At 59.5% G+C, this 21285-nt stretch overlaps 10 protein-coding genes across 10 annotated transcripts; 6 read left to right on the top strand and 4 right to left on the bottom strand.

Moving 5' to 3' along the window:
- Positions 1-367: 367 nt before the first annotated feature.
- MKK02DRAFT_41883 (uncharacterized protein) lies at positions 368-1471 on the top strand (the record flags this gene model as incomplete). The annotated part of the gene is made up of 5 exons (XM_053091743.1): positions 368-682; positions 765-849; positions 898-1014; positions 1068-1237; positions 1334-1471. 5 exons carry the CDS (start codon positions 368-370, stop codon positions 1469-1471), a joined length of 825 nt encoding a protein of 274 aa, XP_052948634.1.
- Positions 1472-1601: 130 nt separating this feature from the next.
- MKK02DRAFT_35786 (uncharacterized protein) lies at positions 1602-4169 on the bottom strand (the record flags this gene model as incomplete). The annotated part of the gene is made up of 4 exons (XM_053089265.1): positions 1602-3313; positions 3351-3520; positions 3557-3882; positions 4167-4169. The coding sequence occupies 4 exons, from the start codon at positions 4167-4169 to the stop codon at positions 1602-1604; spliced, it is 2211 nt and encodes a 736-aa protein (XP_052948633.1).
- A 266-nt stretch (positions 4170-4435) lies between these two features.
- MKK02DRAFT_41881 (uncharacterized protein) lies at positions 4436-7041 on the top strand (the record flags this gene model as incomplete). Its single annotated transcript, XM_053091742.1, has 4 exons — positions 4436-5085; positions 5128-5825; positions 5867-6759; positions 6886-7041. 4 exons carry the CDS (start codon positions 4436-4438, stop codon positions 7039-7041), a joined length of 2397 nt encoding a protein of 798 aa, XP_052948632.1.
- A 506-nt stretch (positions 7042-7547) lies between these two features.
- On the top strand, positions 7548-8200 carry MKK02DRAFT_41880 (uncharacterized protein; the record flags this gene model as incomplete). Its single annotated transcript, XM_053091741.1, has 3 exons — positions 7548-7829; positions 7900-8106; positions 8159-8200. The coding sequence occupies 3 exons, from the start codon at positions 7548-7550 to the stop codon at positions 8198-8200; spliced, it is 531 nt and encodes a 176-aa protein (XP_052948631.1).
- A 791-nt stretch (positions 8201-8991) lies between these two features.
- On the top strand, positions 8992-10189 carry MKK02DRAFT_41879 (uncharacterized protein; the record flags this gene model as incomplete). The annotated part of the gene is made up of 3 exons (XM_053091740.1): positions 8992-9074; positions 9191-9859; positions 9928-10189. 3 exons carry the CDS (start codon positions 8992-8994, stop codon positions 10187-10189), a joined length of 1014 nt encoding a protein of 337 aa, XP_052948630.1.
- Positions 10190-10870: 681 nt separating this feature from the next.
- MKK02DRAFT_41877 (integral to membrane protein) lies at positions 10871-11860 on the bottom strand (the record flags this gene model as incomplete). Its single annotated transcript, XM_053091739.1, has 5 exons — positions 10871-10969; positions 11134-11324; positions 11387-11400; positions 11457-11477; positions 11532-11860. The coding sequence occupies 5 exons, from the start codon at positions 11858-11860 to the stop codon at positions 10871-10873; spliced, it is 654 nt and encodes a 217-aa protein (XP_052948629.1).
- Positions 11861-12227: 367 nt separating this feature from the next.
- MKK02DRAFT_41876 (uncharacterized protein) lies at positions 12228-14767 on the top strand (the record flags this gene model as incomplete). The annotated part of the gene is made up of 5 exons (XM_053091738.1): positions 12228-12337; positions 12385-12738; positions 12796-12853; positions 12914-14427; positions 14548-14767. 5 exons carry the CDS (start codon positions 12228-12230, stop codon positions 14765-14767), a joined length of 2256 nt encoding a protein of 751 aa, XP_052948628.1.
- Positions 14768-14988: 221 nt separating this feature from the next.
- Positions 14989-17773, bottom strand: MKK02DRAFT_31156 (uncharacterized protein; the record flags this gene model as incomplete). The annotated part of the gene is made up of 2 exons (XM_053088224.1): positions 14989-17254; positions 17358-17773. The coding sequence occupies 2 exons, from the start codon at positions 17771-17773 to the stop codon at positions 14989-14991; spliced, it is 2682 nt and encodes an 893-aa protein (XP_052948627.1).
- Positions 17774-18667: 894 nt separating this feature from the next.
- Positions 18668-19316, top strand: MKK02DRAFT_41874 (uncharacterized protein; the record flags this gene model as incomplete). The annotated part of the gene is made up of 2 exons (XM_053091737.1): positions 18668-19214; positions 19282-19316. 2 exons carry the CDS (start codon positions 18668-18670, stop codon positions 19314-19316), a joined length of 582 nt encoding a protein of 193 aa, XP_052948626.1.
- A 325-nt stretch (positions 19317-19641) lies between these two features.
- Positions 19642-21215, bottom strand: MKK02DRAFT_21840 (cryptococcal mannosyltransferase 1-domain-containing protein; the record flags this gene model as incomplete). The annotated part of the gene is made up of 4 exons (XM_053086473.1): positions 19642-19750; positions 19867-19991; positions 20107-20406; positions 20460-21215. 4 exons carry the CDS (start codon positions 21213-21215, stop codon positions 19642-19644), a joined length of 1290 nt encoding a protein of 429 aa, XP_052948625.1.
- Positions 21216-21285: the final 70 nt, after the last annotated feature.

Below are 21285 nucleotides of genomic sequence, written 5' to 3'. Positions count from 1 at the left end.
ACAAGATACCTCTATTGATTCAGCATATATTGAGTGTCCCGGAGGTCCCAAAATCTGTAGCAACGGCCTCGCGCCGGCGCCGGGATTAATCGGCTTAAAGTCGGTCCGAAGAGTCGGTATGCAGAGTGAGCACGTGCAAAAGTGACATCATCAAGCCGCCGGCTCTCGGATCTGTTCGGATCTCGGTGCCCAGCGCTGAGCGCTCCGCCGAAGCCCATATGGACACCGCACTGTACACCGCTTCACTAGCTGGACTGTCAACGCGATGACTCCTCATAAATAGCGCAACCTACGTGTCCTCCCAGCTTCGGATACATATAAAGTACCAGCGGCCAGAAGACAGACCAAAACTCAATCACAACTCACAATGGGCAAACTCACTGATCTGCTGGGTCGATCCTCCGCGTCCGACACGCCCGGGCGCGGGTCGTCCGGCTCCCACCTACACGCGCCAAGTTCGGAACAAGGTTCTGAGAGCTCGACAGGGAAGGAGCACCTCCTCAAGGAGGATGCTTTCGATGGCGGCAAGGTGGAGAGCGGGGACGAATACGACGAGGTCGCCTACCTCAACACCGCCGATGAGCCGCAGAGCCTCGCGGGGCCGACTGGGGTCTTCCCTGCGTATTGTGCCCAGGGCGGTGCGGTCAGCATATCGATCAAAGCCGATTCGGCGATGAGTGCCGTACGTTTTTCACCCTATCCTTGATTTCCCCTGTTCGAGCGTACCCGATTCGATATGGGGGTTCCAAGCTGATATGGGGCAGAAGAATTGGACGATCAAGGACACAGGAACGGGCGACGTCGTATTCAGTGTGAAGGGGAAAGATATGTCCGTCAAGGTGGAGAAGGGTGAGTTTACTGGCAACGGGCAGCGAGGCTTGCAGCTTATTGGAGCAGTATTCACAGACGCGAAAGGCCAGGATGTGTTGAAGCTGCGACGTCATAATGCGTGGATGTATGGCAATTACTATGTCGAAGACATGGACAACCAGGAGGTTATGACCTTCGAAAGGCGTACGCTAGGTCCTATGAATGGCCTAGTATAGAACACAGCGCTGACTCTACAGATGGAAAAGTCGTCACGGCGACTTTTGTCGACCATATCACGCAGCAGCGCCGGGAGCTACGAGTCGACGCAAAATGGAGCAAGAGCCGAGGATGGGTGTTCGTGGATGGGATGTACCTCGGTGTGATAGCGAAAGCTGCGGATTCATCAAGGAGCGGGATGTGTCCTACTGTACGTACTTGCCCGACGGACACACTCCGTGCCCCTCTTCCACCCGGCCTTATCCCTGAAATCTCATAATACGTTCGATAGGTGCTGACAAAGCAGTATCAAATCCGCGTACCAGAGGGCATGGACGTCTCCTTGATGGCGGCCTTAGGCGTGGTTTTTGCCCGACTGGTGACGGAGTGGAATGAGGGACTCATGTCTGTGACAGCGGGAGTGGGTCGCGTTGTGGTGACGTGAAGCAGAAATGTCGCCTGGTAATATGTGATGCATCAGCAGACTGTACGGTCCACTCCCTCGCTATACGTCGGCTCGTTATTGACCTGACCCTCGACCATGTCCCGACCAAGCTCCATGCACTCGCTCCGTCTCACATCCCTTCCCAGCCCCACGTCCGCCTCCCAACCATATGACCACAGCCCTCGGCATGTATCCCGTCCATCCCTCCTCGCCCATCCACCTTGCCACCCTCATCTCCCCGCCTCGGTGGTCCCTCACAGTCCGGCACTGTACAAAGCACACACGGCGGGGGATTCGAGTTATCATTGGCGTACAGCTCCGCATCGGCTTGCCTATCCTTGTAGATCGCGAGATATGTGCTACCCTCCGGGTCGATCTGAACGAGTCCTGCGGTGGGATCCGACGGGGTTGGACCAGCAAGCGGAGTTGCAGATTCGCCGGGGAGGGGATAGCGGTAGAGACGGATATCCGTTGGCGGACGGGCAGTGGGTACCTTCAGCACCGCCTTCCCTTTACCCTTCCCCGCCGCATTCGCAGATTCTGTTGCGCGCAACTCCTGCACCGCCCATTCGTCCGCTTTCCGCCGAGCTCGCTCGTACCTCTCCCCAATATGTGCCGCCCATCCTGCCACTTTGGCCAGACCTTCCCTCCACCCCGCATGAAACTCGGCGTTCCACTCGCGCGCCTGAATCGCCGAGAGTCGTGCTTCTCCGCCCACGGAGATGGTCCGGAGAGCTGGCAGTGGAGGAAGAATGAGGTAGAGGCGGTCAGGAGGGCCGAGGATGACGCCCGCTGCGGCAGCTGATGACCCGGCTGCCGATACGGATGACCGCCGAAGGTTGCTATTGCGCAGCGAAAAAGTCGCCATACCCGCTGACCGGTGTCCGCGCCGAGCTCGAGCGAGATTCAGTTGCCGCTCCCTCTCCTCTGCAGCTTCCCGCGCTTGTCGGCTGGCTTCCTCGATGGGCGTCTCCTCTCTCCTCAGTCCGCCACCACCCCCTCCACCACCATGATTCGCCCGCGCAACTGCTTCAGCCTGAGCGATAGCTGCACGCGTCCTATCCGCAACGTCCCACATCGCAATCGCTCTCTCCCGGTCCTTTCCCCTCGCTAAACCCGCTGAGGGGATCAAGCCGCCCAGGTTCCGGCATAGCTCAGCCCCCTTGTCCTTCGCCTGGAACCCAAACAGATTGACCCGATCCATGACAAGGTGCTCAACCTGCTCGTACTGCCGGAGCATGGCGGAGAGGATACCGTCGAGCCGGACGTTGGTCGTGGAGATGTCGAGATAGGTGAGAGAGGGAAAGTAGGTAGATCCAGGTGGGGCGAGGAGGAGGGATACGACGTCTCGCGAGGGCACACGCAAACGGAGATGGGTGAGGTGACGAGCCGCAGGTGCAGCTCCGAATCGAGCGATGCACTTGATGTCGAAAAAGACGATGGGCTGGGCAAAGGTCTTGGGTCGCGCCCAAGCGAGCTTGTCCCCGAGGTACTCAAAGGGTCCGTGCCCGGTGTACCCGCGGGGCTCGACGACGGGTGCGACCGGCTCAGCCGGTACCTCCTCGTCCGATCCCAAGTCCAGGGCCGCGACGTCCGCATTGAGACTGTCTGGAAGGATGACGGGACTGCCCTGGGACGAAGGCACCGTGCTCGCAGCTGTGGAAGCGACGGTGCTCACAGCAGTGCTAGCGTCAGCGGTAGAGGCTGTGGTGCCGGCGGAGAATGTGGGAGCTGGGCGTTTCGTCCGAGGTGGTATCTCCTGGATGATGGCGAGGCGGGTGAAAGTAGGCGACTCGGGCCATCGTTGCGTGAGCATTTCGATGGCGGTGTCAAAGTACGAGCCTGATAATCAGCAATGCCCAACCTATAGCAAACTCACCCTTCAAAAACTGATAGTAGCTCGCCTGCTCGACATACGGCTTGAAGCGCAGCTCCAGCCTCTGCATCGTTGGCCGATGCGTCTGAAACATCTCCGCGAGGTGTTCAGGCGCAAAGTTGGTGCCCATATTGAGGCAGAGTACGGGTATGTCTGGTAGACATCGCAGAGTACTGATCATTAGCTAATCCTATAGCTCAAACACTCACTTGTTGAGGATATCAGCGTCCCCCCTCCAGGACTCCATGACGAATCCGCCCACCCTCGCTCGCATCCCTTCCCGTTCGACTCGCTCCCGCCGTCGCCTCGCCGCATGCCAAAGCGGTACCAGCTGCTCTCCCTTCCTCACTGTCACATATCGCCAGAGATACTCCTCCGTCACCCGAGCATCGGGGAAGACTTGGTGTAAGGCCAGGGCCGTCCGCTGAAGCTGAGACGCTGGGACGTGGTCGAGGAAATACGAAAAGATCTCGGGCGGGAGACGAAGGATTGGCGCTAGTGAAGTCGTGGACGCCTCGACGTTGGTATCGGAAGCCTCCGAGTGAGTGAGCGAGTGAGTGAGCAAGGGGGAAGCCTCCCTCTCAGCTGTGTTGCTGCTTGTCATACCAATGTACGGATGAGAAAGATGAAGGAGAGATCGTCGGAAAGACGTCATCGTTTTCAGCGGGTGGCAAATCCGGATCCGGATCCGGATATTCAGATTCTGGTCCAGCAGCGCATGCGCGATACGGTAGCTCTGAGTGCACAGTATTGGCGGTCGATTGCAGGAGCCGAGGTGATCTGATCAATGGATGACCTGGGAGACTGGCAGGATCCCACCATGCCAGCCAGCTCCTGCTCAACTCTGGACTCCCCCACTCAGAGGACGAGTAGGGTGGGGAAAATATTACGTAACTTGCCTGAATTTGTGCAAAGATGAGTCGCGATCATCACGACTTTCCCTCACATGCTCTTCGTGTAAGGACCAGCCCTTTGAGCGACCGCGACATCCTCATCAGCTCTGGACGAGCCGCGCGGCTGGCTCACATACCGACCCACTGAGCTGGCTGGGCGAGTCGCTGCCCCTCCCTTCCCTCCTCCGGCCCGACATGCTCTCCGGCCGTCTGGGCCGCATATCCCCCCGTCGACGCCTAGCACTTCGCGTCGCGTTCGTTTGCGCCGCACTTGCCCTCCTACAATGGGCTCCGGTCAACCTGTACATATTCGGCGGACCGCTCGCGCCACCTGGAATGCGCCAATTCGGATGGGCCGGTCCCCTTCCCGGCGCGCACCTAAAGCAAATCAACGTCATCCTCGTGCACGTCGGTCACTACCCTCCGCCTCCATACCTAGCATCAGCTATCGCTCAGGTTCGGGCTACCAACCCCTTATCTGACAATGTTCATATATGGGTCATCATGGACTACAATTCGACGATATTTTCGTCCCTCCCCCTCCCCCTCGCGACGTCCACCGGTATCGTCGACCCGTACATCCACTTTGTGGCTCCTTCGTCGCTTGTCGCAGATGTCGGGAAGGGCCACTATAAGGATCAGGGATTCTGGCGTATGACGACCGAACGGCTGTTCTATGTGGCTAGTCTGGCGACGCGGGAGGATCTGCGCAATATCATCCTGCTCGAGTCGGATAATCTGCTGTATGCGCACCTGAGGGAGCTGCTCCCGCAATTTCAGGCGTTGTATCCGGGGACGGGCGCTACTCGAGACTCTCCAGAGAGGGGCATAGCGGGTCTCATGTGGTGCGTATCTAATCTGCAATCGAGGCTGCAGCTGACTTGCAGGTTTGCGAATCCCTCTTCCCTGGCCCACTTTGGCAGCTTTGTCCGTAAAGAGGCAAGGGCGAGCGTTAACGAGACAAACGATATGATCCTCCTCAATCGGTACTTTGAGGTCTACGGCTCTGACCCCTCCATCCTCTCAAACCTCCCCGTCCTTCCAGAATACCACGCCCTATCGGCCGGATCACACATGCGCGCCCGGGAGGGAACGACAGCGGTCACCACCGTCGAAGGGGTGATGGCGTACGCTCGCAACAACCGCGCATTCGGCACGTCTCGAACTCACGGGGTCGTCGGCGGTATCTTTGACGCAGCGGCGGTCGGCCAGTACCTCTTCGGCACCGACAACCCGCGGGGCAAGTGGACTGCGGGCTTTATCAACGAGGCAGCAGTCTACCAACTCGGCAGGTGGACCTACGTCTGGCGGGTGGAGGTCTACGCCAATGTCTCTGGCTACTGCCCCTACCTCGTCGAGAATCCCGATGCGCCCGAGTCGGACTGGCGGCTGCACAAGATCAACAATCTGCATACGCACCACAAGAATCTCGCGTACCAGCGAGCGCAGCCAGATGGGCCAGTCATCCGTTCGGGCGCGCTCGTACATGAGAGGGAGCCGCGCTTGGAGACGGAAGCGGAGGCGGGAATGTGGGCGGATCGGTGGAATGTGCAGACGACGGAGTTTCGGTCGGCTATGGAACAGGGTAAGCTCTTTGAGATCTTGCTGAACACGGCTGAGTCTCAGCCGCCGCTCTGCCCGCCGACCCTCACTCTCGCCCCTCCTCTTACCCTCTGATCTCGAATGACGGGTTCCGCCTCATCGCAGACTTTGGATCGTTCGACGAGACGGCCGACTACTGGACTTCTTTCGATACCAGCCGCCTCTCACCCGGAAGTATCGTCATGATATCGTCCGACTTTCTCCCCATCTTCTTCGCCCTCCGCCCTCGACCTACCGTCCCCTACATCCTCATCTCTGGCAACTCTGACCGCGGTCCAGCACCTGATATGATCCGTCATCTAAAGGACAAACACCTGCACGCTTGGTACGCCCAGAACCCTTCATTCGTCCATCCTCGACACCACCCCATCCCGATCGGCTTCAGGAACGCCGAGCGGCTCTTCAAGCTCGCCCAGGCAGTACATGGCCCGCTATCCCCCTCTGACCAGTCGGACGGCGTTTCTCCCTCCACACGGGCAGACGAAGTGAAGCGTCGCGATATACTGCTGTACGTGAAGCTCGGCGAGACCTATCCCGACCGCGCGAGGTGGTTATCAGCCATCAAGAGCTGGGGCGTACCAGTCAAAGACGTCTTGATCATCACGTCCCGAATCTCATTCGGCGAGTACGCCTCTCATCTCGGTCGGAGCCGCTTCGTCCTCACTCCGCCAGAGACCGGGCTTGACTCACATGCGACATGGGAGGCGTTGTTGTTCGGTGCGATTCCTATCGTCCAGTCTGTCCCGGCGCTGAACAAGCTGTATAATCATCACCCGGTGCTGGTTGTGCGGGATCCGGAGGAGGTCACGAGGGAGATGTTGGAGGGATGGCAGCCGGAATCTTGGGGACGGAAGAGTGTGTGGTGTAATGAGTGGTATGCGAGGATAGCGGAGGATCGGCGAGTGTGTATGGACATGGTGAGGGATGGGAGGAAGGTCAAGGGAACAAGAGAGAGGGGGTAGTGTCGGTCTTGAAGTGACATCAGAAGCGTAAGCCGGATTTCATCCTCAGGATTTGTCTAGAGCATCGAGCTGACACTGCAGATCTCCGTCGCCACTGCTGCCGGTACTATATGCTCCCAGCAACGCACAGTCACCGAATACTCAGGTGTCGTCCCAGCGGCCTGGTCCCTCTCCACGGTCAGTGCGCATCTAGCCGAGGGAGCGGGGAAGAAGGGTATGGCCGGACTCGGGAACTGAACGATCTCGTGAGTACTCGCCGCCTGCGTCTTCACCTTCTTCCATTCGTCGCTTCCCTCCACCTGCCTGAGCTGGGGGTGGGTTGAGAGGCAACGCTAATATTTGAAGAACCAGATTCCATCATCTTGACATACGGCACGGCGCCGATCCGGCCTTGCTGCTCTTACTGAGTCGATCTTCCGGTCTCACGACGGAGTGCAATGAGGGTAACATCTTTTGGGATATATAGCTGTATATATGCACCGTATAGCTCGCCCGTACTGCTACTCCCCTGCAGTCTACAAGCCTTCCACCCTCACCCCTCCACCTCGGTTACTACCTCGCGCAAGAGTGGGGATCACAGATCTATGACGCCATTGTTACGCAACCCACCTGATTGGCTCGCGCTCGCCTTCCGCTCGCCGCTGCAGACTTCCTCCTCTGTTGTATCTGTTCACTTTGTTCCCTCGTCCCAGACTTATACTGCAAAGCTCCATCATCTACACCTGCACTGAGATCTAGGCACGATGGCTACATCCACCTACCCCTCCATGGCGTCCCAAAACCCTCTCACCCAACTCATCGCCCACTCAGCCCTCAAAGTCGCCCAAGCCGGCGCCACGGTCCTGCCCCCAGCCTACCTCGTCTCGTCTCTTATTCTCAGACGGGGTACCGGCTTCTCCGTGAGAGGTCTGATGAGAAGCGCCAATATGGCTGTACTGGGAGGCGGGGCGTTAGGGGCCGGCGCGGCGTGGGTGAGGTTGAGAGGGGCGAGTGCGGAGAGTCTGGAAGATAGGGTGTTTAGGCTGGTACGTGCCTCGCCGGGCCAGCAGACCGAGAAGTCATATGGACGAGGAGAGAACGCGGCTGATGAGGTAGTCACACAGCACGAGCCAGGTCCATGTGGACGACTACTCGTTTATCGGCTCGGCACTCTCAGCAGTCGTCATACCCGCCATCTTCCTAAAGCGGGCGCCGCTGCCTTCGTTAGTCACTGGGGGAGCGAGCGTGGGGCTGGGCGTAGGGAGCTGGACACATATAGCGGGGATGTTCAGCCAAGGGAAGGATGTGAGGCCAGAGGGAATGGTACGTCCCGCTTTCTCACACCCTTGAGCGCTCGGACGGAGCTGATGTATAGGTCGGGGAGTTACCTGTTGTAGGCGGTAATAACAAGCCATGAGATACCTTTACTGCTCTGCCCAGTTCAGCCGGTCTATGGGCTTTACTCATGCTGACTGTGCCTGACGTATCTGAGTCCTCAAGCCAACTCAGGGTAACTCCAGATCAGGCACACATCTCCGCACACACCTCATTCCTCTGCCTCACTTTTCGCATCAGATCAGATCTAATCAGGCACAGCCCTTCAATCTTCTTCTTTCCCTATTGTTCTTCCCCCTTCTACCTCCTCGCCACTGATATCTCCACCAGGCTGTGCCGAACCCCTCCCGCCTTGCCTCACATCGGCCTCACTTCTGCCTCACTTCACCTCGCCCACCTCTCTCTCCATCACGCAGCACACACAGCACAGCTGATCACACTCCCTCACGACCGGGAGCGAGACGCTCCCGAGCTTCCTACGGACGGTAGAGCCGACTCGAATCGACTCGACTCGAGGCTAGCCACACGTCACCCTGGCAGCGTGTGTACTGTGTACGTGGAACGCGGGTATCCGGCTCCGGCGGCAGTATATCCATATCATCGAGTAGACGCATTTTTGCCACCCGACTCAGATATAACGCTGTCCATCTCCTCTGCCTTCTTTCCACCACACTTCATCCTTCCCTCACGACACTCCAGTAATCGCATCGATAGTTCTCAGCCACATCCCCCACTGCCGCTACCCCATACCGCTCCCGCCTCCTCGCTCGCATCATTCAGCTCCACGCTATCCCCCTCACCACCTGCAGCTGCCCCACCTCGGCCCTGCTCCTTCTCGCCTATCCCCCTCGCCGGCCAAACAAGCTTCGGAAGATGTCGATCCCGTACAACCTCTGGGGTCATGCGCCTATGCATGGGCAGGGGTATGCTATACCCGCTATCCTGCCTTCTGTCACGTACGTCTTCCTTCTTCCTGAATATCAACGGTCATCCCTCTCTTCAGGCCCGCTCACTCGCTTGGCTTCCTTCCTCCTTAATCTTAGCGCTGCTCTAAGCTCTTGCTGACCCCCAGCCCCACGGTCGTCAACCCCGCCGAAGCCATCCGCGACTACACCGAGCACGTCATATCAGGGGACCGCCGCGCCATGTGCTCCGAGGGCGACAAGCGGAACCTCGAAGAATGGGGCAAGAACGACGAGTACCGCAAGGCCATCATGGCGGTCATCAAGGCCCGTCTCGACCTCCCGTGGCCGTACAACTACAAAGCCCTCGACGCCCTCTCCTGCATGCCCGTCAGCGAGATGGCTGCTGTCCTCGACAAGACCACCAAGCTCGCCGAGGTCGCCGCGAGCGTCGAGGGCGCGCAGCATCTCAAGCAGATGGCGAAGGGGGTGGTGGAGAAGGGCAAGAAGGAGAAGGATCGGGTAGAGGAGGAAGAGGCAAAGAAGAGGATGGCGGCTGTGGCGGAGATGTGGGGGGGGTTGTGGAGTAATCAGCCGACGGCTCAGTCGGCGGCGCAGGTCGGGATGATGCAGCAGGGATGGGGAGGGTGGCCGTATCCCTGGGCGGGACCGCCGGGGGTTGCGATGCCCCAGATGGCGAGCGGAGGAGGTATGGGGATGGGGATGGGGCCGGCGTGGAATAGCAAGGCGCCGGAAGGGTGGACTCCGTGGGTTGTTACTCCAGTTCCGATGAGTGGGGGCGGGGGATGGCAATTGTACCAGGGGTTCCCGCGGCAGGCGTAGGTGACGAGGGAGCAGTGAGCGAGAAGGACCCCAACTCTGGAAGAGGAACAAAAGCTGACCAAAGCGGACCCTACTCTTCCAACCCACATTCCACCTCTCCATTCGCATACTTCCCTTTCCGCCTCCCACCTGCTTTTGGACCGCCCTCGGACCCGGCTCCCCCACCTCCGCCTCCGCCCGCTCCGGAAATTCAATACGTCTACCCTCCTTATGCCTTCTCCCCATACTCCGGCTTAAACTCGGAACCTCCCCTCCCGCCCGGTCATCCATTCCCCTACTCTCGGTGGATGTCACACACCCTCTCATACCCTCTCGGCCACGCATGATTCCCCACGCCCAGCACTCATCCTCACGGTCACGGTCACTTCCCAATCACAACAATCGTCCAGCCACACTTATGCTTTCTCAACTATGCGGCGAAACCGGTACCCCAACAGATCGAAGATCACACCCCATAATCAAATCTACCCCTTTTCACGTACGGGCTACTATGCGCTCATGGCGCCGCCAGAGGTCAAGCCGGAGGTCCAGCCTGTTACGTGGGTCAGCGTGGGGACTACCCCTCGGTGAGTTTCGAGTATTCCACATCTGCTCTGGCGGAATGAGGCACGTCAAGCTGATGCAGCAGACGAGACGCAATTGCCGCACATCCCATTCCGATCAAGACGGGCAATGTATGGAAGGACGCTATTGCCAAGCAAGCAGCAAAGGAGCAGCAGCAAGGGTGGTTCAATATGTCTGGAGGGAATCTGTGAGGTGCAGCAGGGGAGGGGGGGGGGAGGGGGGGGGCGATGGGGTTGTACATGGTCTCGCGGATTGTAAAAGTAGCACGACGCGGCATGATAATGACCAGCAGTGTAGTCAGGTATATCATCAGTAGGAATGAAAAATGACTAGTCAGACGTACAGCCAAAAGTCTCGGCATTCAGAGTGGTGGCCCCCCAGAGTTCCTGAAAGGTGCATCTCGATCTGCATTGCAAGGTTCCGCTCATTCCGTAGATGCTCGTTTACTCCTGTGCGGTCTCCCCTGGCACCCCGTGCGCCGCTTTCCGCTTATACGTCGCTTGGTCCCGGAGCCATCGGCGATATGTGGGAAGCGAAGTGATCTATTTGTCAGCTCTACCTCACTTGCATCTCCGCAACATCGCATGTCCTCCTCCAGATTTCTTCCTCTCGATGGATCCTTCTTTGCCCCAATCCCTACGCCCCCTCTTCCGCTACCTTTACCCCCACTCGGGGTCTTCCTTCCACGTTCTGAACCCTCACATACCTTCTCGCCATAATAGTCCGGCGGCAGATTATTCACACTCTGGAACCTCGGATCCACGCGATTCCGCTTGATATGCTCAAACAGCTCCCTGTCCATTATTTCGAGCGGGGAGGGTGAGCCGCGCGAGTAGGCCGGGTGGGTCAGGGAGAAGAGGGAGGAGCCGAGGGTGGGGCCGATGAGGTAGCCGAATACTGCGAATCAGTCAGCCAGACCACTCGCTTCTCGCTTCTTTGTACAAAACATAGTCACTCACTCATACATCCTAGTCTGGGCATGGATTAGCATGGATCAGTCAGTCAGTCAGTCAGTATAGAGGAACATACGTAGCTCCACCGTATATCACCCTAGATGTCAGCTCCTGACTTCACTCGCCATGTTCGGAGCCAAGCTGAACTGACAATGGCTCCAACCCCATGATCAGCTCTGTCGGGTCCGCCTCCAACCCCGCAAAGTACCCTCCGCCCACAAAGAGCCCGGCGGCCGTCGTGGGGATACTAGTGAGGGTGGACCATAATCTCCGACGGCGGCGGAGGGCTAGGTACGAGGGCCAAGTGAGGGGGAGGGCGGCGCTCGTTGAGGCCGAAGGCGAAGGAGTGGCGGAAGAGAGGGGAGGAGTGGAGGTGGTGGTTGTGGACGCCGGGCGGGCGAAAGCGAGGGATGAGGTGGTCGGGAGAGCTCGCTGGGCTGTGGCTGAGCCCAGGAGTGTGCTTGTTAGACGCCGGGACATTTGGGCTGGCGGCTGTAGGGTCGTAGAGGTAGCTGTGAATGAAGAGGTTCAGGTGTGAGCTTGAAGCTTGAATCTGGCTGCAGGCGAGAGAGATCGCTGATCAGGACGAGGATGACGTGGCGTTTGATGATCCGGTTGATTAGGAATTCATTAGGAATTGATGAGGAATTGATCCTAATGAATTTCCTAATGGTAGTCTCGGCTGATACCTTAGCCGAAGGCCGAAGTGGAGGTCGTCATGGTCAGACGACAAACGATCGAGCTCTCAAGCTAGACTTCGACTGTACACCACGCTCTGACGATACTGACGCCTACTGCTCCTCTGCGGCCCATAGAAACACAGCAGTCTATCCAGACAGTATCCAGGATGATAGCTGTGGCCACCTCCACGAGCCGGGAAGGTGCGGCTCCGCCCTCGCCTCCGCCCGCCTTGCAATTTCTAGACCTCCCCTCTGAGATCCACAGTCAGATCGCCGCGTAAGTCCCCTTCGCCCCTCGTCAGTACATCCAGCTGATAGAGATAGCTACCTCCCCCTCACCCAGATCATCCCCTTCTTATCCCTCCACCCGACCCTCCTCGGCCTGTCACGCAGTAATCTCACCCCTCTCCCGCAACTCATCCGCGAGGCACTAGACGGAGGATGGCCATACCATCCCCTTCTCGCCAAGCTTCCGTCCCTATCGCTCTTCTTACCAGATGACGGAGGCGCGATCTTCCTGGAGGTCTTGGTCAGAGCGAGACCGAAGTGGGTGTTGGAACGGCTGGAACTGGGACGGTGGACGGAGGGGGTTTGGAAGGAGGCTTTTGAGCGGAGGTTTCTGCCGAGTTGGAAGAGGTACAAGGGGGAGGGAGATACCTGGCGGGCTGTATTCCTGAGGTGAGTCCGCACAGGCACAAGAGGGAAGTCCGAAAACGGCCGGAGCTGATCCGGTAGGATACTCGGGAGGCTGGAGCACCGGAATTTGGGCTGCACGCACGACGAGTCCTGGACGGTATGTCCTCGCTATGGGACTGCGGAAGTCGTCTTCCCTGACCCAGCGCTAACAATCCAGCGCTTCATCACGCTCCACCGAAACGGCTCCGCGTCCATCAACCGTATCTATTCCCGCCAATTCGACCCATACCAGATCTACGACGAGCTCAAACATCAAAACAACTTCGCCGCGGAACCCACCACCGTCCGCGTCGTTGTGCATCTGCAGGACGTGCGCGTCATCGTCCTGGGGGTACTGTACAAGTACCCCAGTCTGTTTGTGAATCAGAATGCGCACGATCTGCTACATCCGCCGCTGCTTACCGAGGTGGAGATGGAGCGGGGATCATCGAACTTCAGTGGCGTAGGGAGCTCGGGTCGGGCGGGCAGCGGCGAATCACCCAGTCAGAGACCGGCTGTCGATCGGATAGCATCAGGGACTGCATCCGCCAATCCCTCTTCGGCAACGAATGAGGTCTACTACCCCCTCGTGCGGTCGCTCTCCCCCTCCGGCCCACAAGATACCTCATACGGCCTGACAGACGGTACCTTCACGAGCTCTTCGTCTACCGCGGCGTCTCAACCCCCGCCTACTACTCGCCGAGCTACACTCTCTAGCCTTCTCTCGCCCTCCCTGAGATCGCGCCTCCCATCATCTCAAAACGTCAACGGGAGCGGTAGCGGCAGCGGGATGCCAGCCTACCCCGCTCCAGAGTCTCCCTCCTGGGCGCCTTCCAACGGGAAACGGGGTCTCGGCGCCCGACTCACATCCAGCCGGTCGCGGGATAGCGACGATACCACTCCCAAATCGACGGGAAAGAAATGGGGATTGGGTCGAAGGCACAGTGGGGAGGACAGGGGGACCGTGATTCCCGCGTCGGCGCTGTTCTCGGGCGGAGGGAGCGGTTCGGGCGGGTCTGGTGGATCAAGTGGAAATGCCGTGGGGACGAACGGTCACGAGGCGGAGGGCGCGAGAGTCATCCCTGCTTCGGCGCTGTTTGGGGAGCAGGGCAGACAGGGGTCTGTACCGGATTCGAGTCGCGCGCCGGGTCCGTCAATCCTCGCAAACTCGACGACGGCGACGCATACCGCCTCAGCGGTGTCAATAGCTGTATCCAGCTCGTCCAGCCCATATGCGGAGGTATCGCAACCTACAGGAGCTGGCCCGGATACGCGAGAGCCGCAAGCGCAGCCCCAGACCGGCAACGACCTGATCGCTCCCCGACCTCGCCTGCACCTCCCTTACCCACCCATGCGCAGACCCCAGCCTGCCCCATCTTACCGCTTCTACCCCAACTACACACCGCCCCCTTTCCCACATCCCTCCTCGGACTCCACGTACAAGGACGGCGTCAGCGCCGGAGCCTCGGCCGTCCTGTTTGACCGGAGGCAAGCGCACCAAGTGGTCGAAGACGATTATGCGGGCAATATCTGGGCGTACAGACGTACAGCGGGGGATGGGCTGGGTGGGGTAGGGGACGGGGACACGGCCGGGTCGGCGGAGGGAGGGGATGAGGTCTGGGGAGGCGGAGAGAGGTATGTTGAGTGGGACGAAGCGGAGGGAGGGCGGAGACGGTGGGTCGGGCCTATGCTGTGAGTTCTGGGTTTTGCTCCTTCCTCTTTACTTCTTTCCCTCCATTCCAGATCCTCACAGACGTCTAACCCTCCACACGTTGATTACCTATGCACGCCAAAATAGAGCTGACTCCTCAGCGTCATCGCCCAGCTCCACCCCACACACCACCCCCGCGCCCAACCGCCCGGCGTGGACCCGTCTCTCCCGACAGAAGGCTCAGACCCCGATCTGGGCCCGAAAGGGATGTACGCGAGTCTAGGGTTTGAGGACCTTGAGAAGATCATGGGGTGGGTCGAGCTGAAGGGTGGGGGCGCGTATGTGGCGGATCCGAGGAGGGGCGGGATGGGGTTTGAGTGAGTGAGCGCGAGGGGGTTTGGGGAAGTATTTCGCAGGAAGAGCAGTGTCGATACGTTATTGACTGGTGTATCACCGCTCCATAATACACGGGCTCATGATGAGCGGTGATCCTGGCCATGTGAGGCACATTTTGACGCTGGACAAAGTGTACAGCATATTTGTAATCGCCAGGACTACTAAGGTATCTTATCTGCAGACCACTCTATCCTCGCGCATCCTCGCTACACCCCCTGAGCCGTCACGCCCTGAGCCCCCTCGGTCATCCGATCCCACCGAGATCCCCACGACCTCGCCGATCCGGCTCCCGACCTCTTGCTCACAACCCTACCTGCCGCGTCTCCCCCTTCTGCACCCGTACCCGACCCGTCCCCGCCCTTGCCCGTGTGCGCCAAGTATGCCATCGCGTCCCCTACAATACTCCGTATATCCAGCGCCCACTTCTTCTCCCCATTCTCCACCTCCACCTCGGGGACGTCCAGGGGATCAGTCGTGCCTGTGGACTCCGTAGAGTCGTTTGTATTCCCCTGAAGGACGTTCAGGCTTGACCCGAGGTGCCCAATCGGCTCTGGCTTTGGCTTGACAGGCGCGCCCTGGCTCTCTGGGATCCCGTCCCATTCGCCCTCCTGGATCCCTTGCTCCGTTCCTTGACCTTCTGATTCGGGTCCTGGAGCAGCCGGTGGCCCCGCCGGTCCAGCTGGAGGATCCGGCCGCGGAGCAGGTCCCGGCCGCCCAACAGCGTCACCATCGCCTGCGATACCCTCACCACCACCAGCAGGCTCCGGCTCCGGCTCCGACTCTGGCACAACCATATTCGCCCTCTCCATCCCCAGCCCCATCCCCATCGCCCCACCCATATCCGCCGCCGCCGCCTTCTTGACCGTCTGAGGCGTAAACGGTAATGACAACTGCGACTGCATGGAGAATGGCGCAGGCGTCGGACTCGCGCTTGACCCGATACCCGCACCGAGGAGCTGGCCCGGGGGAGGAGAAGAGCTAGAGGGGGGCTGGAAGAGCGGGAATGTGATGCTGAAGATCGGGAACTTGGTTGGGTTTGGGGTCGCCGAGGATGAGCGGGGCGGCTGTGCGGATGACGAGGAAGAGGATGAGGATGAAACGGGGACCGGGACCGGGGCCATCGAGGGCCGAGCGAGGACGGTTGTGGATGATGAGGATGAGGATGAAGAGAAGACGGTGGGTGGTCGGGCTGGTGCTACAGGTTGAGAGGACGGTGTGGGGGATGGGGATGGTGAGGGAGAAGGGGAGGGTTTGGGTCGTACACGCCTAGTTGTGGACAACGACACTGAGGAGCTGGGGACGATCGATGCGGGGGGAGGGAAGCCGGCGGACGCGGTGATAACGATGTCCCCAGACGAAGAAGAAGACGAAGATGAAGATGGAGCTGGGGCTTCGACGAGTACGAGCGAGGACGCCGAGGACGGTGCGGGTCGGGACCGTGATCGGGTCCTGGTGGAGCTGGAGCTGGAGCTCGGCGTAGGCTCGACCAGGACCGGCGTCTTTGGGCTGGCACTGGCGCTGCTAGAAGAGACGGGGATGACGACAATAGTTTTGGGCGAGGTGGATGCCGAAGATGCCGAAACTGACGCAGAGGCAGACGAGCGTGAGAAGACAGCTGGGCTGGGGATGACCACGATGGTTTTAGCGGAGGATGAGGGAGAGGGGGTAGGTTCGACGAGGACGAGCGTTTTGCCGCTGCTGCTGGCGCTACTGCTAGCACTGCCAGGGACAAGAATGATGGTCTTGCCGGTAGTGGACACGGACGACGACGACGAAGAGGAGCTCGGCGCAGGTTCCACAAAGACGACGCCGGCGGAGGAGCTCGAGGACGCCGATACCGATGAGGCGGAGGCGGAGGATGAAGCCGGGACTTCGATCAAGACGAGGCTGGACGAGGGGGATGCCCGAGCGGAAGAGCTGGAGGACGGTGCGGCTGGCGATGGAGTCGGTGTTGGGGACTCTACAAAGACCGCCGGGGGCGACTTGGAGGCTGACGCGGACGGGGAAGACGAGGAGGAGGGGACCTCGACGAGGACTAGGGTTTTGCTTGCTGTGGCGCTCGAGCTGGAACTAGAACTTGTATTCACGGCGGGCGTCTCGACGGCGACGAGTGGCGGGGCACCGCCACTGCTACTGGAGCTACTGGCGCTGCTTATGACCGTCTGAATCACCGTCTTGATCTCCGTAGTGGTCTTTTCAACAGCGACGAGCGGGGGAGTGCTGCTCGTACTGACGCTGCTGGAGCTGGAGCTGATCTCGACAGCTACGGGTGGTGGGGGAGCGGGCGGAGATGGCGATGGTGCGGGTGCAGGCGCGGGTACAGGATCGGGCGCTGGTTCTGGGTTCGGCTTGGTCTCAGGCCTGGGTCCCGCATTCGCTTCGAGCTTGAAGGAGGCGGACCATGCGGCGTCGTCGGGTGCGGTCTTGGGATCCGGGAAGGTCAGACCGGATGGAAGGAATGCGTTTCCGCCACTGCAGCGAGTCAGTTCCGGTCCTCTCCGCCTTCTCCGACTATCGCTACCTGAAGGAAAGGACTTCTTCGCTGGCGGTCAAAGGAGAAATCGGATGAACTTACCAGCCCATCGGCGCCCACGTATCCGTATTCAACAACAACCCCGCTGACGTCGCATCCCACATCTGGTCTTCGGCGCCCTTCCACTCGAGCGTCCGCCCCTCGAGATACCCCGCCTGGGCGGGACTGATGCCCATCGCGCACCCGGGTGCCCCGCCGTTAAAGTTGGCGTAGATGGCCATGGACGATGCCTGCCCGGCGCCACTGCCGGAGAGGGGCCATTGGATGGCTGATGCACCGGCACCGGGACAGATGGGGCGGCCGGCGGTGTAGGTGTTGGAGGAAGGGTCGATCTGAGCGAGGACGATGCATTCGGAGGGGGAGGAGAGGGTGATGGTGCCTGCGGCAGAGATGAGGGTTGGGTGGAGGGAGAAGAGGAGGAAGAGGAGGGGGAGGTGGGTGTAGGTGTAGGTGGGCATATTGGGGGGTTTTGGGGATGGAAAGGGGGAAGGGAAGAAAGGATGGGAGAAGGACCGATAAGACGTGAAGGGCCTCAAGAAAGAGTGTGGACGATAGCCAGCTATCGGAGGTTGAAGAAAGATGAAGGCAGGTGCAGTGTTCGTGAAAGACCAGCGGAGCAAGACTCGTCGCTTGCTGTCAGAAGATGAATATAAGTGAGATACGAAAGCAAGTGTCCGATGTGCTTTGAGGGCCCTGATCGGTCTCTGCCCGCATGTCACACCCCAGAGACCCTCCTTCGCACCCAACAAGGGGTAATCACCACTTCATCGCTTTCAACACCCCCAATTCACCTCTAAAGGGCCTTCCCCTTGATTTCTGGACTGCCATCTGCCCACGATGAGCCGCGAATAGATCAGTTATACAGGAGCTGCTTTGATAGACCCGATCAGATAGAGTCAGAAAGGAGCGGGGCTGCGAAGTCGAAGACTCTAAGGTGTGGTCCTTTGCTGGAGCTGAGCTTTGCTTTGTCCTTGATCCCCCGCGCGCGGATTGCGGTAGGGATGGAACCACTCCTCTCCGCTTATCAGGATGGAGCGGGATTGCGTCAGGCCCCACTTCAAGCTAGGCGGTACATGTGATATGACAGATTGATCAATGGATGCATGAAGCTTGATGCTGGTGAGGACGATTAATTCAGAGCCGGGATAACACCGCTAAAGGCCGAGTTTGGGACTACCAACACGACCACGTGCTGGAGCAGACCAGATCAGATCTGGCCCAGCAGCTCCTTCTCCTGCAAGCTCCTGCACTAGTACTGCACTGCATACACCTTCTCATCCCTAACCAGCCAGTCCGGAAGACGCTGCACGACGCTCACCTCCACCCCACAATCGCTCGCTCGCAGTTCAGAAATGCCTCCCGCCCCGCCCCCCGCCTCGATCCACACCCTCCTCTCCTCCCTCCGCTCCCCCATCTTCCACACCGCCCACAACCCCACCTCTTTACGCACAGGCACCAAATATCTCCGGCGCCGGCTCGTCGGTCCCTCCGCTATCGCCTACTACCCGCGCATGCCCAAACTGGCGACGTTGAATAAGCTGGTACCGTGGAATGCGTACGGGGGGTGGAGGGGGGAAGGGACGCCTGCTTATCGGGCGGAGGTGGTGGAGAGGGGGTCGAGTGGGCAGGAGGGGAGGTGGAGCGCGACTCCTTCTTCCTCTTCTGCTTCCGGCGCGACCGAGAGCGAGAGTGTGGTGAAGTCGGGGGACGAGGGAGGGGAGATAGGAGTGAGGTGGGCGAACCAAGGGATAATGCTTCCCCAGAGGGAAGTGGTGGAAGCCGGTTGGGTAGAAGTAGGGAGAATAGCGGGCGCAGGGTGGTTGGACGATGCGAAAGAGAGGACGAGGAGGGAGGAGGTGGCGTTGAGTAAGGAGAGCGGGAGGGGCCCGCCCAAGAAGGGTGAGTTTCTGAGCTGAAACAAATACTGGACGGGGACGGGGAAGGGGGCGAGAGCTGATAGATTCAGGTCAAGGCAAGAGGTCACAAATGAAGAAGAGATAGAGTGGGAAAGAGGAGACTGCTACCCTGTGTCAGGTGTGTTGCGTACTCTACTGGGCCGGCACGGAATGAGCTTAAGCTGATACGGTAGATTATGCATCGTCTGAGATGTCCTCGATACTGCCCCGTGCTAACCTGGAGGATTTTCCAGCCTGGTCGCTTCCTCGTCCTCGTGAAAGCAGCTTACCCCTGACTGGACCTCACTCTGTCCTGCAGTCAATACTGACCCAAGACCGAGCACACCATCTACCTCGCCCTCTTTGCTTGGACCTTCAAGCTTGATATCGCTACATGCCCAAAATCCAAGCTGGACCAAAATTGCAAAGCCCTAGAGATCGAACCCGGGATAGGGTGGGCCCCACTCGACCGTCTCCCACACATTCCCATCCAATCCCGTCTTTTCGGGCCACGCATGACATTTCACCTGGCTCGGCGGTCTGTCACATCAGCACTGCCCTGTCTGCTCGTGCGCTCGGAGTCAGGGTCGGAGAAACGCCAGGCCAAAGGGGGCAGAGGGAGCGGGAGGCACAAATCGAGAGATAGCTGAACTCACTCTCTCTGCCAGTTGATCGTGTGGTCATGCTGTGGATTTGGGGTCTCTTCATACCACCCCAACTCGCCCATTTGGGTAGAGAGTGTCGAGACGATATCGGATGCGACGTCCCGCTCGTATGCCAACTAAAGTATCAGCACTCCTGCCTCCTTTGCTCGGTCCCCTTACGACTCGCGCCTCCATTTCCACTCCTCTCGCTTCCCTTCACCCCGACTCGTCTCATCTCGACCCCTAACTCACCTGCACGCTCGGTACAACCTGCACTCTTCCAAACCCCCTCTCCCACAGATCCCTACAAATCAACTCGCACTCCGACCCAGCACACTCATCCTTGCGCATCGGATCGCTCCGCCGGAATCTCAGCCCATTCGCTCCGAGAAAGGGCGTAGCGGCGAGCACGGCCATGCCCGCCCAGCTTGCGAACGCCTGAAAGGGCTGTAGATTGTCGTATGCCTCGCGCGAGACGGGTGAGGTGGTGAGGAAGGCGTCGGAGGGGGACCACGAGGGCGGGGAGATGGGGTAGAAGAGGTCGCCTTGCATCTGGGGGTCAGCCTGCCTGCTTTAAACCGACAGCGGGGGGAAAGGGAACGTACAGTTCTCGCTACCCATACATCGTAGAAATACTCTGGATGCCGCCTCCACCAATCTATCCCCGTCGTCATTCCCGTCTCTGCCCCCGCCTTCTCCCCCGCCCTCGTATGTTGATGCAACAACTCCAACACGTCCCTCGCTCTCAAATAAACATCATTAAAGTACACCACAGCAACCGTACTCTCCCCCCATCCCTCTTGCGTCCATAAGGGCGCCAAAGCCTCATTCCGCAACCCCGCCAGCGCCTCTATCCTATGCACCGCGCTGAAATCCACCGCTGGCCTGTCCGTCTTGATGATCACGTCCTCATCCGGCACGCCCAGCTTCCGCAGCATAGGACCGAGGGTGTCGGTCAGTATCGCCGGTGTCTCATCGGACGAGGGCCCTTCGTATATACTAAACCTGACCCGGGAGGCGCCGAGGAAGTTGACGAGTACAACAATGGTATTGAGTAGATCGGGGAGTTGGGACTCGATGTTCCGGGTCAAGGTGACAAAGAGGTATTTACCGTGGGTGGAGGGAGAGATCCGGTCCGAGTGGGGTATCCGGGGATGACGGAGGTGCGCGTACCGACGTTCTTGTTCCCGCTTTAAGCGGGGAGAGGGGAAGACGAGGTGTGTAGAGGGGAAGAGGTAGGAGGGGAGGAGGCCGGGGAGCTGAAATGTCGGTGAAGAGGGGGAAGGGCGGTGGAGGCCGGTGAGGAGGAGGAGGGAGGTGAGGCCGAGGGAGAGGAGGAGGTAGGGATACCGAAGGGGCATCGCGGCGGCCCAGCGGGATAGGAGCCCGGGCGAATGGGAAGCGATAGGTTGGGACAAGGAGAGGGGTATG

This window comes from Dioszegia hungarica (assembly GCF_025882075.1).
Source record: "Dioszegia hungarica strain PDD-24b-2 chromosome Unknown MKK02contig_5, whole genome shotgun sequence".
Lineage (NCBI taxonomy): Eukaryota > Fungi > Basidiomycota > Tremellomycetes > Tremellales > Bulleribasidiaceae > Dioszegia > Dioszegia hungarica.
Note: the sequence above shows the minus strand (reverse complement) of the source record. Positions and strands in the feature narration are given on the sequence as shown.